General features: G+C 31.5%; 1 protein-coding gene across 1 annotated transcript; it reads left to right on the top strand.

Annotated features, from left to right (window-relative positions):
- The first annotated feature begins 223 nt into the window (after positions 1–223).
- On the top strand, positions 224–1,830 carry LOC136211075 (ethylene-responsive transcription factor ERF061). Its single transcript, XM_066002596.1, has one exon. It carries the CDS (start codon positions 379–381, stop codon positions 1,348–1,350), a length of 972 nt encoding a protein of 323 aa, XP_065858668.1. The 5' UTR covers positions 224–378; the 3' UTR covers positions 1,351–1,830.
- Positions 1,831–20,362: the final 18,532 nt, after the last annotated feature.

The raw sequence follows: 20,362 nt of genomic DNA, 5'->3' as shown, positions 1-20,362 counted from the left end.
AAGTTCATCGGAAATTCTCCACAAGTCATCATTATGTTACCGATTCGATCCAAACGGGCACATAAAATTTAATGGTGGTCATGGTTGTAATTTACCCAAATCTTTCCACAAAACTTGGACATTTTCAAACCCCATAGCTGTGAACACACTTAAAAAAAATCTCACTCACTCACAGCTGTTCTTCTTCCCATCTTCTATAAATACACATCAAAATCAATCTTTCACCAATAAAATCTCAACACTTTCTCTCTTCTTCCTAAACCTTCCTAAAATCCTCCATTGAAGCTTCTGTTCTTCCTAATTTCATCCTAATTCCTCAATCACTCTCAAAAACTCAAAAAAGGGACAATTTTTCAGCTCCCAATTTCTTCAATTTTCATGAAAATGGAAGATCACACCTTCAATTTTAAATCCCAAAACTCCGATAACATCGGATTATCTCTCTCACAACTAATTTTAGCCGGAGGAAGCAACACAATCGATTCAATTTTCTCAAATTGCCCACCTGCAACTTCAGTTTATTCTTCCCCAATTTTTGAACCTTTAGGTTGTTCTGTTTATCTTCGCCAGAGAGATCTGTTACAGAAATTCAGCGAAGAAAACAGACCTTCCACTTCTTCATCTTCTCTAAATTTCCTCAAAAACCCGTCGCTCTGGGGGAGTAATAACAATTACTTAGCTCCGGCGAAGAAGAAGCTTTACCGGGGAGTGCGGCAGAGACATTGGGGGAAATGGGTAGCGGAAATTAGACTTCCCCAGAATAGAATGAGAGTTTGGTTAGGTACTTATGATACTGCGGAAGCTGCAGCTTTTGCTTATGATCGTGCTGCTTATAAATTAAGAGGCGAATATGCGAGATTGAATTTCCCGAATCAGAAAGATGTGAGTAAATTGGGATTTGCTGATTGTAATCGGTTGAATGCTTTGAGGAATTCGGTTGATGCGAAGATTCAGGCGATTTGTCAGAAATTGAAACGAGAAAAGGGGAAGAAGAAGAAGAAGACGACGGCGACGGCGACGATGAAATCGGGGAAGACGATGAACAGTAACGAAATTGGGGATTTGGGGAAAATAGAGTCGAATTCGAATTTGAATTCGAATTCGAATTCGTCATCGCCATGTTCATCTTCTGTGATTTGGGGGGAAAATTGGGGGTCTGAATTTGTGTCTGCAACTGGATCGGAAGATGGGTTTTTGAAAAATGAGATTTCTTCATCTTCTTCTCCATCTGTTTCTGAAGATTGTTATGGAATGATGATGATGGCAGATGATTTAGGGTTTGAAGATTGTTCACTTGCGAGAATGCCTTCTTTTGATCCTGAATTAATCTGGGAAGTTCTTGCTAATTAGTTTTCGGGGCGGAGTCGGAGAAGAGGGTCTCGGGGGTGCGACTGTAGTATCTCGTACCTTTTTCTCTTGCCGAAAACTGCCAAAAAACGGTAGATTTCGGTGGCCGGAGGTGTAAACATCGGCAACTGAATTAGAGAAGAGGGTTTCGGGGTGCAATTGCAGTGTTTCGTGCCTTTTCTCGGGTGGAAAACTGCCTAAAGGGTAGATTTCGGTGGCTGGTTTGGCAACTGAATTAGAATATTAGAGTATCATTTCTTGCTTTTTATTTTCGTATGGAAATGATCACACCAATCCGAGTTTGTATTTATGAGAAGTGTAGGTTGTTTGAGTTTGAGTTATATTATAGACTAATTTAAAGATATTTATGTTTTAATATCTTAAGGCTTTTTATTTTAGTTATTGTTTTCGGTTTTTGTTAGCGAGTAGAGATCAACTCGTTTTGCTTCTAAAATAAATGATATTTTGTGAGATTTTAGATGACCGGCTCTTAAGATCTTTCTTCTCTTCTAAGTGTTTTCAACAAAATATAGTCATAAAAGAAAAAAATAGTTGATAAAGTCACGAGTTAGTTTTATGAGATTACATAGTTGTTAATTACTTTTCGGAGGCGGAATCAGAGAAGAGGGTCTCGGGGTGCGATTGTAGTGTCACGTACCTTTTCTCGGGAAGAAAACTGCCAAAAGACAGTATTTTCGGAATAGATTTCGGTCGCTAGAGGTGTAAACTTCGACAACTGAATTAGAGAAGAGGGTTTCGGGGTGCAATTGTAGTGTTTCGTGCCTTTTCTCAGGCGGAAAACTGCATAAATGGTAGATTTTGGTGGCCGGGTTGGCAACTGAATTAGAATATTTAAGTATTATTTCTTGCTTTTTTATTTTCGTATGGAAATGATCACACCAATCCTAGTTTGTATTTATGAGAAATGTAGGTTGTTTTAATATCTTAATATCTTTTTGTTTTAGTTATTTGTTACTCTTTTTGTTAGGGGGTAGGGTAGTAGATATTAACTCGTTTTGCTTCTAAAATAAATGATATTTTGTGAAATTTTAGATCACCGACTCTTAAGATATCCATTCTCGTATTATTGTTTCCACCAAAATAAAAATCACAAAAGATAAAAGAAAAGTTTATAAAGTTACGAGTAAGTTTTATGAGATTATATAGTTGTAATTACTTGTGATTTTGCTTCGCCTTTTTTTTTTCTACTGAACGTGAGCATGTCAAAAATTTGCGGGAAAATCTCAAAAGTTATTAAATTTGACTTCTTAAACCAAACCAATTGTGTTAAGCCAAATTGTAATTAATTTTATAGAATTACAAAGCAGCACCGAAGGAATTTGTAAATAAAACTTACAAGAATTTAAGAAATGAGTAAGGGAAAATTATTGGAACATAAAAAACCAATGAAAAAAATTGCTAAATAAACATTATAGATTTTAGTTTTGAGTCTGAATTTGTATATTATTACGTGTTTCTTTTCTGGTATTAAACCTCCTATTGATATTAAAAATGCACTACTCATAATTGTCTTTAACTTTATTCTCCACGTCCATAAAGAATACTGCATAATCCACTAAATTGGTCCTCACTATCTGTTTTACGTCATTAAGGTCATTTGCAATCGTGCACTCTATTTTACCTATTTTTTTATTTTTCGATACTCTATCTTTAAATATAAAGTTGCTATAGTAAAACTTCTCCAACCATCTACTCTATTTATAACACACAAAAAAAATATATTTTTAACAAATAATATTTTATTATTAGTATATTAATTTATCAAATAAAGTTTTATATTCTTTATATCATTAATCAAAATATATCCATTTATTAATTTTTATCATGCTTTATAATTCATGTAATATTTTTATAATTATAATTTAATACACATAATAATCAAATAAGGCTTACTTCGTTAAAAAAACAAAATAAGCATAGCCTTTACCTATACGTATCGGTGTCATTATAAATTTTAAAAATAACACACAATAAAAAAATCAAATACAACTACAATTAAAAATTAAACAACACAAATATTTCTAAAAAAAATAATACACAAATAATAAATATACATGAAATTAAAATAAAAACTATAAAAAAATAAATATACATAAAATTAAAATAAAGGGCTCAATCAATAAATAATTAAAATACTCTATAAAAACAAAAACAAACAAAATAAAAAGTTAATATTTAAAAAAAATAAAAAATAAAATATTGATTGTTTTTTTTTTTTTTGCTGTTGGGCAAAGTGGTATTCTAAAGTGACCTGTCCACGGGTCCGGATACCTGCCCGACCCGTCTAGGTCCGTTGGACTGGACTTTGACAGTATAAATTAAATTTAGGTTCAGACCCGTTAAAGCCCGTCTATTTTTTGGACGGATTTTGATTGATTAAAATAGTGCGGGCCGGTCTTGCCCGACCCACCTATTAATATTAACTAATTAATTTATATATTTATATATTAAATATTTACTTTTAAATATAAATTTTATTTTTTATAATTAAAATTTGTCTATATATATTTAGGTGAGTTTATATGGGGATGAGCTTGAGAGTTGATTTTTAAGTCCGAGCCTAGTCTGGCCCCAGTTCGTCTAAATTTATAGTAGGCTGAGCTGGGTTGGGCTTGGACTAAGTACTTTTACATAAAAGTCCGATAGGTTCGGCCCGAGCCCAGCACAACCCGGTCATGCCCAGGTCAACTCTAAAAATAAAGTACCACAAACCTTGCGGCATTTTTGCCTCAAGAAAATCCACCTTTATTGGAGCTGGATTTTCTGAGCTGGATTTTCTAAAGATTCTCTATGATTGGAGAACTCTTGGTAATAGCCTAACCCTCGTGTCAATTTCACACCAAATTCACATGGGAAAAGTCAACAGATCTTATTTTCGTTTTTGTTTGGATATTCAGTTCAATTCTAGAATTTCCAATAAATGTAAATTCAAAAATTTCTAAAATTCTACCTAATTAAGTCAATAATATATACAATTCGGTCTTTAAAAAAATCAACAGTTTAATTCAATTCAAAAAAAATTTGGCCCTGTTTGGCTGTTAGCTGATTACATTAGCTGATTTGACTAGCTGTTTGTGTAGACCTGTTTGGTAAAAATTAGCTGATTGATAATAGCGGTTTGTGCAAAAAGACGAATAAGGGCATTAATTTTGGCGCATGAGAAGAGAGAGTCTATTTATTAGGGTTAAAGAAGTCCATTAATTTAATATTCCAAAATACTAATTGAAAAAGCACCTTTTAAGAGCTTTTTCTAAATTAGCGTTTTCATATCTCAAAACTCTCTCTCAAACCTCTCTTCACCAAACACTCCAATCAGCGGTTTCAGTGGTTAAACCTTTAAAATTGGTCAAAACCGCTCGTTTTATCCTAAAACACTCTTTACCAAACAGGACCTTTATTTACGTATTCGATCCGATTTAAAAAAAATCTCCAAAATTCACGTTTAGTAAATGCACATGACGTGTTTAATGCGGAGTGGAGCATGTTGCTAAAACCCATTGAATGATTGGTCGAATCATAATGCAACAATTTTAATTCTAGTACACTGCAACGTGGGGCCATCATCAACCATTGGCAATTATATTTCAATTAATTATTTAATATAATATTTGTTTTATTTAATAAAAAGAATGTGGGGTTGTATTTCGAATTAATACAATATTTTTTAGACTAATTAATTTATTAGTCCCTATATTTTGATAAAACATATTGTTTAGTCCCTGTATTTTAAAAAACACATGGTAAGGTTCCTATCATTTTTCTTAGTGAACTGTTTAGTCCTTCCGTTTGTTTGTTAGATTTTTTACCATTTATGACTTCGGAAATGACTAAATTACTCTTTACTATTTACCTTCAAACTTCAGAAGAGGAAATCCAATTTAGAAAAAGAAGCTATTTGTATGGAGAACAAGAAAAAGAACAGATCAAATGCTTACGAATTTGAACGATTAACAAAAAAATCAAGAAGAAGAACACTCAAAGTTGATTTCAGATGCATTAGAGTTTAAATGAAAGGAAAATAAAGGAAAAGAAGGACGCAAATTCAAATTGACTAACAGAATCTTCATGAGAGTCTAACGGCAAGGACTAAACAGTTCATCGAGAAAAATGTTAGGGACTAAACAGTTCACCGAGAAAAACGTTAAGGACTTTACCGTGTGTTTTTGAAAATACAAGGACTAAACAGTGTGTTTTGTCAAAATATAGGGACTAATAAATTAATTACCCTATTTTTTAGGGAAAAGTACGCAAAAAAAGGTGGTTTGCTCATTTTGCAAACAGAGATATATGGTTTAAAAGTTTATAAATAAAGGCATGTGACATGTTTTATTTACAAAACAAAGTATTAAATTTACACAGTTAAGTTCTGATTACAACTAAAGACATTTTTATTTTGAAAAAAATTTATTATTACATATCAACAAAACATAACCCTCGAAAAAAACTTCCTAAATCGAAATAATAAATAATATGGTGGAATTTTACGTTTTTTACTAATCTGACAATTTATAAACTAAATTGATATTTATATTCATTTTACACCGTTTCAATTTGATTTTGGGATATTTGTTTTGTCAATATATAAATATAATTGAAAAAAAAAACTAAAAAATGCTCTTATTGTCATCAATTACTTAAAAGTTTAATTTTAAATACTTTGTTTTGTAAAATAGCATACCACATATCTCTATTTGCAAACTTTTAAAACACAGACATCTATTTGCAAATAAGGTAAACCACGAGCATTTTTTTTCTTACTTTACCCTATTTTTTAATAAGAAAATTATATTTGAATTTAATACATTAATTGTTTGATAAAGTGAGCTGCTAAATACCGCCCACAATTTTTTTTTATAATACCACAAATTACTTGTTATCACCACTTCCATTGGACTTTTTTGCCTTCTCATAATTCTGATCAAAAACTGAAAATTTTCTCTCCAAAATCATAAACCCAAAAACAATAATTGAAATTATAAAAATAATTAATGTGTGACAACCCGAACCCCGAAAATAGATGATTACAAGTCGGAAACATTAAAATTTACTTTTTTTTTATCAGAGAACTCATGAAAATAATACATATTTTTCATGACGATTTTGCATTTTTTGTCACAAAAAATTAGAGAATTTTACATTTTTCGTCATAAAAAATTGAACGATTAGTATTTTTCGTCACTAAAAATTGGAGAATTTTGCATTTTTTAAAATTTGGCCTAAACGGATGCGGCATCCGCCCGACCCATGGTGGGAGCGGATGCCGCATCCGTTTAGGTCAAATTTTAAAATTTTCTCTCAATTTTTTTTTGTTTTGCAAATTTTTTTATACAAAGGGCAAAATTGTCCAAATGGAGGCGGTGATAAGTAATTTGGGGGGCAGTGATAAGTAATTTGGGGGTGATAAATAGCAAAACCCATAATAAATGAAGTTAAAAAATCTATTCATTTTCACTCAAATTTTACATAATGTTTTTTTGGCATAACACCTATTTGGATCCTTAAAAAATCATCAATCAGGTTCCTGAACTAACAAAAAAACATCAATTAAGTCCTCATTCTAAACAAAAATCTTCAACTGAGGTCTAATCGAAAATCGTTCGGTTGAACAGTTTTATACTCTCTTCCTTAAACTCATTTTAAACCAACATAAAAAATTATTTATAGTTTATATCAAATAGTTACAGTTTTTTATTTTAGGATATGACAAGGACTCAATTGATGATTTTTGCTTAATTCATGGACTTAATTGATGATTTTAATAGTTTAAGGTCCTAATTGATTTTGAAGCTTTAGTTTGAGGACCCAAATAGGTATAATGTTTTTTTTTTCAATCTCGTAAATTTTATCAATTATATTTTTCAATAACATAATATTAATAAATATTTTCTTCAAAATAATAAATAATTATTATTAATATAAAAAATATTAATTAAATTAAAGTAAATAAAATAAAATCTTATATGACCCATTAAAATAATGTGTAATTGGAACTATTAAAGAAAGTTTATGTTATCAATTAAGATTTAGTTGAGTGGGTAAGGGTCTCAAATCGCTTAAACTAGTGATCTCGGGTTCGAGTCCTAGTGTATGTATAAAACTTTAATTGGAAGATGATCTATCTAAAAGGTGTTTGACGAGTTTCGAGCTGAGTAATCGAAAAATTTATTACAAATTTTGGTTGGTATGATTTGTTTTTGTCGAAACCCGTTAACGACATCGATGACGCTATTCTGTAAAATAAAATTTCAGTACATTAAATTGTTAGATTTTTTTATCACATTAAACACATGTTTGCCAAATTAAGTAGTTAAATGAACATAAAATCCGAGCTCATTTCGTCTATATATGGAGTTGTATGTTTTGCAGTTTGAAATAAATTAATATACTGATTTGATCCAAGATCTTAGAACTGAAATAAGTTCGACAGTGGATTATGAAATCTTAGTGATCTTCTCTATCTAATGACCGGGGAGTCCGTTTTGAGAGCGTCCACTTTGAAAGCACACTGAATGTATGTTTCAAGAAGAATTATACAAGGTAGTTGATACAATAGAAACCTCTGGTAAAATGTTCGCTCGTAACCTAATAAAGTATATTCCATAGTCATTTTTAGAATTTAAAGTCAATTTTATCCCTAACATTAACAAACATGTCCGGTTTAGCCTACATCGAAGTTTAGGTATAAACTTAGCCAAAAAGTTGATAATATTTGACGAATTAGCGTAAATACAATCAATTTCAATACCTAAAATTTTATTAAATTTCGATTAATTTGTCAAATATTGTTAAGGACTAGATTGATACATAAATTTTGATTTTGGCTAAACTGAACTTATCTACCAACTTTAGGGGCTAAATTGACTCATACTTCGGCCTTTTAAGGTACTCATTGACTTTCGTATTTGATGTTCTAAAAGGGCAAAAAAAACATCATTAGACCCTTGATCTTTCATTTTTTAGTTCATTAAACCATTGATCTTTTATTTGGATATATTAAGTCCCTGATCATTTATTTTGGGTCTCATTAAACCCTTTATGATCAAATTAGTAAGTTGTGAACACCTAATTCTGTTAAAAATATGTTATTAACTTCATTTGTATTTGAAATTATTAAAAAAAAAAATTTCACAGTTTTAATTAAGGTTTTTACAGTTTTCCTATATCCACATTACACATCCAAAACTGCTTTCAAACAGTGAAAAAATAAATGATCAGAAACTTAATTTACCATTTCAGCTTTGCTTCTCCTTTTAAGCTATCTCATTGCCGTTCTTTTATAACCACATTACACATATAATTTCTTCTTTAAATGTTAAAAATGTAAATTTACTAATCAAAGATAAAATTGTAAATTGAGGTTTTTTTTAATATTACAAAACAAATTTTAGTTACCATTACTTTGGTATTCATTTGAGATGAATAATGGGCTTAAGAAACAAATTATGGGCTTTGAGGTGTTACTCAAAGATATTGGGCTTTTACTAGTCACCTTACCTTTCAGCCCAATAAGCAACTTTGCAATTCAATCTAAGTTGGGGAATTTACAAAGAAATTCACTTTTAAAAATTATCTACAACTATATCAAATAATAATTTTAATTATATCAACTAAGTAAATCATTATTTTTAATATATTTTAAGAACTATAAAGTTTATAGGTTAGAAATCTAGTATATATTTTTTAAAATTTAAAATTATATATTGGAGTCTAGAATTTTTTAATTCGGATATAAAAGCATATTGTATATATAAGAATAGTGACATATTAAAAATTAAATTTGGTAGTATAATTTAGTCGTAATTTTTAACTAATTATGATTTTTATGTAAATTATTCAGATAAAATCATATTCTAACCATTTTTTTGCTTTATACGTAAACAAAATCACGACTAATAATAATAATTACAAGGGTAAATTTGAAAAAAATGAGATTACACTTTTTTTTTGTCAAGTACATACTTTTTTGTTTTTTGTTGTCTAATCGGAATTTTTTATTTGTGTGACCAAAAGACGACTGAGGTTTTCCGCTTTTTAAATAAAAAGATCTTTTAGGTTGATAATGTTAAAATAGTCGTTCACGATTTCAAAATTGATTTTTTTTTTTTTTTTATAAATTGATGATATCCTAAACAATTTTAATTCTTCAACTTTTTTCATATAAATGTTTAATAAGATTATCAAATCATAAGTCCAAACATGTATGGAAGACAAAGAAGTAAAGGAGAAACTTTTATGATTCTCGTCTTGGAGAGAAGGTTTTTTTGTCGAAGAAGAAGAAGAAAGGAAGATAGATGAAAGGAAGATAGATGAAAGGTCTTCTAGGGTAAAGTACAAATGAAGAAAAACTGAAGCTTTTAAGCTTCTTATCTGGGTAAATTTCACATACGGTGTACAACTTTTGCCATATTTCACACTTTGATGTACAATCTTCGATTTGTCCAACTAATATATACGAACTTATGGGTGACCTCTCACTGTGGTGTACATCCGGTGAAAAATGACCGGTCAACACAAAAGTCAACACGTCACGTCAGCCGTTTAACCGGTCAAAAAGTCAATATTTGACCACTTAACATAAAATTACATCTATACCCTTTCTTCCTCTCTTCCATTTCTATTGTCCTCTCTCTCTCTCTCTAACTCTCTTTCTCCACCATTTCCATGTGATTCGAGCTCCCCTCATGGTTTACCTATGTACATCCAGCTTCCTTATTTACCTCTGCCTTTCTCATTGCCCGACTAGTCGTTGCCATCTCCTCCCACTTCCCTCCTGAAGCGTACATATTAGAAAGAAGAACATAATTTCTTTCACCATACCTGAAGCTATCCCAAGTTTTAAGCATGGAAAAATCAAAGAAAATCGAAAACCAGAGCACGGAAATTTCTGGGCAAATTTTTTTCCCAATTAAAGCCTCCACTAAGGCTTATTTGTGGAACAAATCGAAAAGCAGAGCACGAGGATTTATGGGCAATTTGATTTTAGGTTTTGATTTTGGGAACTTTAAACCGTGAATGTCGAATTAGAGATTTGAGCTTTTCATGAAAATGCAATTCCACTTATCATCAATCACTGGATCCATTTCTCTCTTCCTCTTGCTTTCTTTCTCCACTTTCACTGCTCAGGTCTCTCTTCCATCCCTTCTTATTTTGTGATTCAGATTTCTTTTCCATGTTAATTCTATTGATATTTTGTGTTTGATGTGTGTGTTTTTCACATACTAATTGTTTCAGTTGGGTATTGGAGAAGTTTATGAAAATTAATGAAATCTATTTTGGGTTGATGTAATTGCAGAGGCGTATGCTACAAATGGAAATATTACTATCAAATGGGACACAATAAAATTAGGAGAAGAAAGAGAGATTTAAATGCTTGTATGTACTAATTAAAAAAAAAGAGATTTTATGAAAATAATGGTGAAAATGGATACTGAATTAGAGAGAGAAAGGAGTTAGAGAGAGAAATAAGCCATGGCAAAGAGAAAGAAAGAGTTGAACAAAGGAGAAAGTGTTTTTTTTTTTTTATTTTTTTTGTTTTTTTTGGATAAAGGGTATTTTGGTAATTGCATATGGAATGTGTTTAATTAAAGTTGAAAAATGGTGAGGTGGTGCGTTGACTGGCATTGGCCGGTCATTTTCACCGGCTATACCCAAAGTGGGAGGTCACCCCTAAATTCGTACATATTAATGAGACAAATTGAAGGTTGTATACTAAAGTGTGAAATAAGGCAAATGTTGTACACCGTAGGTGAAATTTACTCCTTCTTATCTTATCGAAACAGACCTTGGTCTACCAAGGGCATTTCAGTCCTTTTCGTGCAACCAACATAGTTACTGTGCACCACAATCACACCCATCTTCAATCAGCACCATCCATTATATGCCCTCGAATCAATGGACCTGAATGGTCCAAATGTCATAGTCCTTTTCTCCAGTAGAAGTATTGCTTGGAGGAAAAACCAAGGAAAATGGATAAATATGTAAGCACTAAGCGTTTCATAATTAATGAGAATCAAAGAGATAAAGACAATTAGTCTTTTTACCTCACTCAATCTCGCATACTCTCCTTTTAGTTTATAAGTAGCACGATCATAAGCAAATGGTGCAACTTCAACAGTATCATAAGTACCTAACCAAACTATCATTCTATTATGTGGAGTTTCTCTCTCTAAATATTAACTTTCTTTTTCCCCACCAAAGAACATTAATAAGATTATCAAATCATAAGTCCAAACATGCATGAAAGAAGAAGAAGTAAAGGAGAAAACTTTATGATTCTGGTTCCTGGAGAGAAGGTTTTCTGTTGAAGAAGAAAGGAAAACAGATGAAAGGTCTTCTAGGATAAAGTACAAATGAAGAAAAACTGGAGCTTTTAAGCTTCTTATCTTATCGAAACAGACCTTTGGTGACCAAGGGCATTTCAGTCCTTTATGCGTAACCAAGAGCATTTTTGTTCCATTTCAATTCAGCACATTCCAAAAGCTTCGAAGCATAGTTATGGTGCACCACAATCAACACAATCACACTCATCTTCAATCAGCACCATTCATCGTATGCCTTAGAATCAATAGACTTGATTGCTCCAAGTGTCATAATGCTTTCTCCTTTAGTTTTTCTTCTTCCATGCATGTTTGGACTTATGATTTGATAATCTTATTAGAAGAAGATGACGAACTCGGGGAAGACGATGAACAGTGATAGTGAGGAAATTGGGGATTTGGGGGATTTGAATTCAAATTTGAATTCATCATCACCATGTTCATCTTCTGTGATTTGGGGGGGGGGGGGGGGGGGGAGGAAATTGGGGTCTTGAATTCGTGTTTGCAACTGGTCAGAAGATGGGTTTTTGAAATGTGAGATTTCTTCATCTTTTTCTCCATCTGTTTCTGAAGATTATTATGGAATGATGATGATGGCAGAGGATTTAGGGTTTGAAGATTGTTCACTTGCGAGAATGCCTTCTTTTGATCCTGAATTAATATGGGAAGTTCTTGCTAATTAGTTACCAGGGCCGAAGACGGAGGCGAATGTGGAGAAGAGGGTCTCGAGATGCAATTCTAGTATTTCGAACCTTTTCTCGGACAGAAAACTGCCAAAAATTGGTACTTTCCAAGTAGACTTCGGTGGTCGGAGGTGTAAACTTCGGCAACTAAATTAGAGAAGAGGGATTCATGATGCAATTGTAGTGTCTCGTGCCTTTTTTCGGGTGGAAAACTTCCTAAATAGCTATTCTAAGTGTAGATTTCGGTGGCCAGTTCGGCAAATGAATTAGAATATTAGAGTATCATTTCTTGCTTTTTATTTTCATACGGAAATGATCACACAAGTTCGAGTTTGTATTTATGAGAAGTGTAGGTTATTTGGATTTGAGTATTATTTTAGACTAATTTAAAGATATTTATGTTTTAATTTCTTAATTTTTTTTTATTTTAGCTATTGTTTACTCTTTTTGTTAGCTAGTAGATATTAACTCATTTGACTTATTAACATAAATGATAGTTTGTGAAATTTTAGATGACACACTTTTAAGATTTTTTTTCTCACTCGATTGTTTCCATCAGAATAAAAATAAAAAAAAATAAAAAAATAGTTTATAAAGTTGTGAGTTAGTTTTACGAGACTACATAGTTGTAATTACTTTTGATCATGTTTCGCCTTTTTGTTTCATGCACGCGAACGTGCCATAGATTTTATAAGAAAATCTCAAAAGTTGTTAAATCTGACTCTTTAAGAGCATCTCCAAGAGACTCTTAGTGAGCTCTCTAAAAATAATATAAATAATTGACTCTTAGTGATTTAAGAGTGGCTAAGATATATGATCTTCAACAATGCTCTTTATATTCACTCCTTACTTATTATTTTATTATTAAGATTATTCTTTATTGTTACATTACCAATAGTGTGAGGAGAGAGACTCTCTATTAATAGAGAGGATGGAGAGGCTCTTAGTGATTTGAGGAGCCACTAAGAGGCTGTTAGAGATGAATTTTCATTCTCTCTCCTCAAATTTTAACTTAAAAGCCAACTTAAGAGGCTGTTGGAGATGCTCTAAACCAACCCAATTATACTAAGTTGAAGACGAAAAAACTTAAATATTTGTAATTAATTCTATATAAAAGATTCATTGAGAATTAAAACTGGATAAGAAATTGTACTAAAACTTACAAGAATTTAATGTTGGACCAATCAAAATGCAACAATTTTAATTCAAATGCAACAATTTAAATGCAACAATTTAAACTAGTCCAATCATAATGCAACAATTTTAATTCTAGTACACTGCAACGTGAACCAATGGCAATTATATTTGAATTAATAATTTAATATAATATGTTTTTTATTTAATAAAAAGAACGGGTAAATTACACCCATGGCCACTGAAGTGTATCCATTTAACATTAATAGCCACTGAACTTCAATTCTTAACAGTATGGCTACATAAATTTTACACTTTTTAACACGGGTGGCCACTCAACACCTCAAAACAACCATTGACGGTGTCAAAATAAAAAGTTCGAAGATTTAATTATATTCTAAGGAACTTTAAATCTTGAAAATTTTCGCTTTGAGGTCATTTAGGTGTTGTTTGGTAAGGAGAGAGAAAATGAATTTTTAGAGAGAGAAAGCTCCAAAAAATGTGATTTTGGAAAATAAAAAATGTGGTTTCATAGTAAATATCGTTCTGAATAACTTTAATTCTTGAATATTTTTATTTTGAGGTCGTTAACGGTCATTTTGAGAAGTTAGTTAAAGTTAAGAGATCACCGATGTTAAAAAGTGTAAAGTTCAGTGACCGTACCGTTAAGAATTGAAGTTTAGTGGCATGTTAAACTGGGTTCAGTGGCCATGGCTGCAATTTACCCTAAAAAGAACGTGGGTTTCTATTTGAATTAATACAATAATTGTTTAATAAATGATACTAAAAAAAATTCTATTCATTTTCAATCAAATTTTACATATTTTTTTTTTCAATCTCATAATTTTTATAAATCATATTTTTCAATAACATAATATTAATAAATATTATTTTTTTTGAACTGATATTAATAAATATTATTAGTACAAAAAGTACTAATTGAATTAAATTTTGTATAATGGGTGTCACTCATCAAAAATAAATAATGTGTAATTGTCAACTATTAAAAGGGTAAATTACATCTATGACCACTGAATTTTACCCATTTTAATATTGTGGCCATTGAATTTCAAATTTTAACGATATGACCACTAGACTCTACACTTTTTATTACCGGTAGCCATTCAACTTTAATTAACTCCTTAAAAATACCGTTAACAACCTCAAAATGAAAATATTCAAGAATTAAAGTTGTTAAGAACAATATTTACCATGAAACCATATTTTTAATTTTCCAAAATCACATTTTTTGAAGCTTTCTCTCTCTAAAAATTCACACTCTCTCCTAACCAAACAACTCCTAAATAACCTCAAAACGAAAAATTTTCAAAAATTAAAGTTCCTTAGAATATCATTAACTTTTTGAATTTTTTATTTTGAGACCGTCAAAAATCTTTTTGAGGCGTTGAGTGACTGTCGGTGTTAAAAAGTGCAAAGTTCAGTGGTCATACCGTTAAGAATTGAAGTTTAGTGACCATAATGTTAAAATGGTAAAAGTTCAGTGGCTATGGGTGTAATTTCCTCACTAGAAGTTATGTTGGAAGTGTGTTTTGATGGTAAGGTGATATGTCATTTTGGTGTATTAAGTGTTTTTTTTATCACATTTTTTTTTTTGCCCAGAAAGTGATATTCATTAAACGAAAGAAAGCCGACAGAGGGAAAACCTCCGCTTATAAAACTGCTTTGGCTCGAAGCCAATTGGTACAAAGAAAATCATCTAAACAAGGGCTTGTTTAGCTAATGAGTGAGCTGCCCAGTTACAATTCCTCCTAATTAGAACAAAGGTACAGCTAGAAATAACGGCAGATAAACGCTCTATATCTTCGACCAAAGTTAAGATAGAGCTTGGTTTTTCATTGGTTCTATAGTTGAGCGAATCGATTAGCTGCTTCGAATCCCCTTCCAAAATAACTTGAGTGAATCCATAATCAACACAAAACCTGACTGCTTCTGTCATAGCAAGAGCTTCAACCGTTAGCGGACACAGATTGCCTTCAAATCTACGAGCTCGGCAGATAAGAATTGAACCAGTGTGATCCCGGGCAACTATGCCTGCGCTACCCCTCTTTGAACGGGCATTGCATCCCCCATCCACATTGACTTTCACCCAACTCACAGGAGGCGAGGACCAAGAAAGACTTTGCTGATCTTCCACGTTCGGTTTAATACGGTTCAATAAAGAAACCGACTCGAACCATTCTTCTGTTTGGACTCCAGCTCTACTAAGAACTTCGGAGTTACTCCACGTTATCTGATTAAAAACCAGCTCATTCCTTCCTTTCCATAGTTGCCATAGGAGAAAGCAAACCCGCGAAAGATAATCATGAGACAATTATCGTTGAACATACAAGTTGAGAAAAGACTTCCAAATTTCCACAATGGTATAATTAACAAAGCCTTCTACTCTTAATGAAAATGGAGGAGAGAACCAAATATTTTGAACCCGATCACAGCCAAAGAATAGATGGACAACGTCTTCAATCTCAGGGCACATGGGGCAAACAGAGCTGATTGAGAGTCCTCTTCTTACCAGGTTAGCATTAGTAGGCAGCCTGTTGGAGAGTAGACGCCACATGAAAACCTTGATTTTATTTGGGACGTTTAACTTCCAGACTTGCTGCCAAAAATTAGCTTCAACCTGAGGAGCTTGTGGGTTCACTGAATTCCGGATTAGATTAGATGCAATTCTATATACAGATTTAACAAGATAATTTCCAGATTTGGAAAAGTTCCAAATGAGAGAGTCTGGACAGCCTGTGATACTGATAGGGATTGCCAAAATCTGCTCAACATCTTCATCCACAAACAATTCCTTAATTAAATTGACATTCCACTTACCCGGTTCAGGACTGCAAAGATGATGAACAAAAATATTGGGTGCCTGATTTGGGTATCTAGGACGTGCAATGAAGGACGGGGAAAATAATGTTTGATGTGATAAAAAAGCAAAACTAATACAGGAAAATATATGAATAATAAAATTTGAATCCAAAGAATGAGTTAGATAAATCTGAGGTCTGTATTAGCAGTCTCCTTAAGACAGATTCCGTTTCTATTGACTGTCGTCTTCCAGGATACAAAAGATTATACACGTGAACTCTTACCGTGTGTAAATTCGTTACCACCGTAGTAGAAAAATAAGAACAACGTAAACAGATAGAGAGCAGAAAATTCCGGAGGATCTTTTGTTTCCAACAGTCACTAGACATAGAATTTTGATCGTTTCTGAAAATATTTCCAAAATGACCTCAAAATGAAAATTTTCAAGAATTAAAGTTTCTTAGAATGTCATTAGCTCTTCGAATTTTTATTATAAGACCGTTAACAGTCGTTTTGAGGCATTAAGTGGCTACCGATGTTAAAAAGAAGTCTAGTGGTCATAACATTAAGAATTAAAGTTTAGTGGTTACAATGTTAAAATAAGTAAAGTTCAGTGGCCATAGGTGTAATTTACCCACTATTAAAAAAGAAGTTATGTTGGAAGTGTGTTTTGATGGTGAGGTGATATGTCATTTTGGTGTATTAAGTGTTTGGTTTTTTTTAAGTACATATTTTTTTTTATCACATTAAATACATGTTTGTCAAATTAATTTAGTTAAGTGAATATAATGTTAAAGGTGATTAAAAAAAAACCAACAGAAAAATATATGAATAACAAAACTTGAATCAAAAGAACAGAGTTAGACAACTATGAGACCTATATTAGTAGTCTCTTTAAGACATATTTTATTTCTATTGATGATCGTCTTTCAGGATACAACAGATTGCACAAGCGAACTCTTACAATGTGTAAATTCGTTACCACCGAAATAGGAAAATAAAAACAACGTAAACAGACAGATAGTAGAAAATTTTAGAGGATCTTTTGTTTCCAATAGTCTCTGGACATAGAATTTTGACAATTTCATTCTATATAAATAGAACTCGAAAGGACACGTCTGTTCACGAACGAATACGACTATTCACGGATATACACGACTGTTCACAAACGAAAAAGGCTATTCATGAAAGAAAGATGTTTGTTGGTATTTAAATTAATTTTATAATTTTGTCTAACAAATAAAACTTATATAACAAAGCTCGTTTCATAAATATGTGGAATTGTATGTTTTGCGATTTGAAATAAATTAATATATTAATTTGATCCAAGATCTTGCAATTGAAATAAATCATCAAATCTTGGTGATCATCTTTCTAATGAATGTGGAATCTGCGTCCGCCTTGCAACCCTTCGAATATATGCTTCAACAAGAATTACATAGGACTAGTTGATACAATAAAAACCTCTGGTAAAATGCTCGCTAACGCAATAAAGTATCCGTAATCTGTTTTAGATTATCCGTTCATTGACTTTGGCACTGGATGTTCCAAAAACAAATGGATACCCTTAGATCGGGTGAATTAAATAATAGACGTATGTTACCATTTTAGTCTTGCTGCCCTTTTCGAGGCGTATCCGATCACAGTTTTGCCTAATCTTAAGAAACAAATTATGGGCTTTGAAGCGTTACTAAAAGATATTGGGCTTTTATTAGTCAACTTACCTTCCAGCCCAATTAGCAACTTTCCAATTGAATGTAAATTATTTGGATAAAACCATATTCTAACCATTTTTTTTAGAAAAATTACAAAATTGGATCAAATGGAAGTCTCATTTACATATTTAGACAGATCCAACACATTACATATCTAGACTATTTATTTATGACTTTCTGAAAATGTCTTCATATATATATAACTTAGAAATTTCTTATTCTTTCTTCTTTCTCTCTTCGTTTATTTCTTAGTTTATAAACTTGACACTTTGTTTTTAAACATGTATAGCAAAATAACATAAAAAAACATAATATTATCAAAGTTTATAACAAGATTGTAATAATAATTTAAACCCTAAACCCTAAACCTAGCAATGACATGAGCACCAGTGTATCACAGTAAACCCTAATTGGAGTGCTTCCAGTCTTTACAGAAGTAAGAAAAATTAGCAACATGATACAAAATTAATGGCTTTTAGGAGGAAGTTCAGAAACAACAGGAACTAGAACATTTGCTATTCACTTTCTTCATCACATCCCCATCACCCCTCATTGTGATTGATTCATTTGAACTGAAAAAAATCTATTCATTTTCAATCAAATTTTACATTTTTTTTTTCAATCTCATAATTTTTATAAATCATATTTTTCAATAACATAATATTAATAAATATTATTTTTTTTGAACTGATATTAATAAATATTATTAGTACAAAAAGTACTAATTGAATTAAATTTTGTATAATGGGTGTCACTCATCAAAAATAAATAATGTGTAATTGTCAACTATTAAAAGGGTAAATTACATCTATGACCACTGAATTTTACCCATTTTAATATTGTAGCCATTGAATTTCAAATTTTAACGATATGACCACTGGACTCTACACTTTTTAATACCGGTAGCCATTCAGCTTTAATTAACTCCTCAAAAATACCGCTAACAACCTCAAAATGAAGATATTCAAGAATTAAAGTTGTTAAGAACGATATTTACCATGAAACCATATTTTTAATTTTCCAAAATCGCATTTTTTGAAGCTTTCTCTCTCTAAAAATTCACTCTCTCTCCTAACCAAACAACTCCTAAATGACTTCAAAACGAAAATTTTCAAAAATTAAAGTTTCTTAGACTATCATTAAATTTTTAAATTTTTTATTTTGAGACCGTTAAAAGTCGTTTTGAGGCGTTGAGTGGCTATATGTGTTAAAAAAGTGCAAAGTTCTGTGGTTATACTGTTAAGAATTGAAGTTCAGTGACCATAATATTAAAATGGTAAAAGTTCAGTGGCTATGGGTGTAATTTACCCACTGTTAAAAAGAAGTTATGTTGGAAGTGTGTTTTGATGGTGAGGTGATATGTCATTTTGATGTATTAAGTGTTTGGTTTTTTTTAAGTACATATTTTTTTTATCACATTAAATACATTAAATACATGTTTGTCAAATTAATTTAGTTAAGTGAATATAATGTTAAAAGGTGATTAAACAAACAAAAAAACAAAACGAACACAAAAATATATGAATAATAAAACTTGAATCAAAACAATAGAGTTAGACAAATCTAAGATCTATATTAGGAGTCTCCTTAAGACATATTTTATTTCTATTGACGATCGTCTTTCAGGATACAACAAATTGCACAAGCGAACTCTTACCATGTGTAAATTCGTTACCATTGGAGTAGAAAAACAAGAACAACGTAAACAGACAGATAGCAGAAAATTTGAGAGGATCTTTTGTTTCCAACAGTCTCTAGACATAGAATTTGACAGTTTCATTATATATAAATAGAACTCGAAAGTACACGTTTGTTCACGAACGAATACGACTGTTTACGGATATACACGACTGTTCACAAACGAAAATGGCTATTCATGAAAAAATGTGTTTGTTGGTATTTAAATTAATTTCATAATTTTGTCCAACACATGAAACTTAGATAACAAAGCTCGTGGAATTGTATGTTTTGCGATTCGAAATAAATTAACATATCGATCTCATCCAAGATCTTGCAATTGAAATAAATCATCAAATCTTGGTGATCATCTCTCTAATGAATGTGGAATCCGCATCCACCTTGCAACCCTCTGAATATATGCTTCAACAAGAATCACACAAGAGTAGTTGATATAATAGAAACCTCTCGTAAAATGTTCGCTCATAACGCAATAAAGTAAATTATATAATCCGTTTTTAGGTTATCCGTTCATTGACTTTGGCACTGGATGTTCCAAAAAAATGGATATTCTTAGATCAGATGAATTAAATAATAGACGTCTGTTACCATTTCGGTTTTTCTTCTCTTTTCGGAGCTTATCTGATCA

Source organism: Euphorbia lathyris, chromosome 1 (genome assembly GCF_963576675.1).
Source record: "Euphorbia lathyris chromosome 1, ddEupLath1.1, whole genome shotgun sequence".
Classification (NCBI taxonomy): domain Eukaryota; kingdom Viridiplantae; phylum Streptophyta; class Magnoliopsida; order Malpighiales; family Euphorbiaceae; genus Euphorbia; species Euphorbia lathyris.
Note: the sequence above shows the minus strand (reverse complement) of the source record. Positions and strands in the feature narration are given on the sequence as shown.

What these genes read in the sequence shown, in the direction of transcription:
- LOC136211075 (XM_066002596.1), top strand. Translation starts at nt 379, where the DNA reads ATGAAAATGGAAGATCACACCTTCAATTTTAAATCCCAAAACTCCGAT.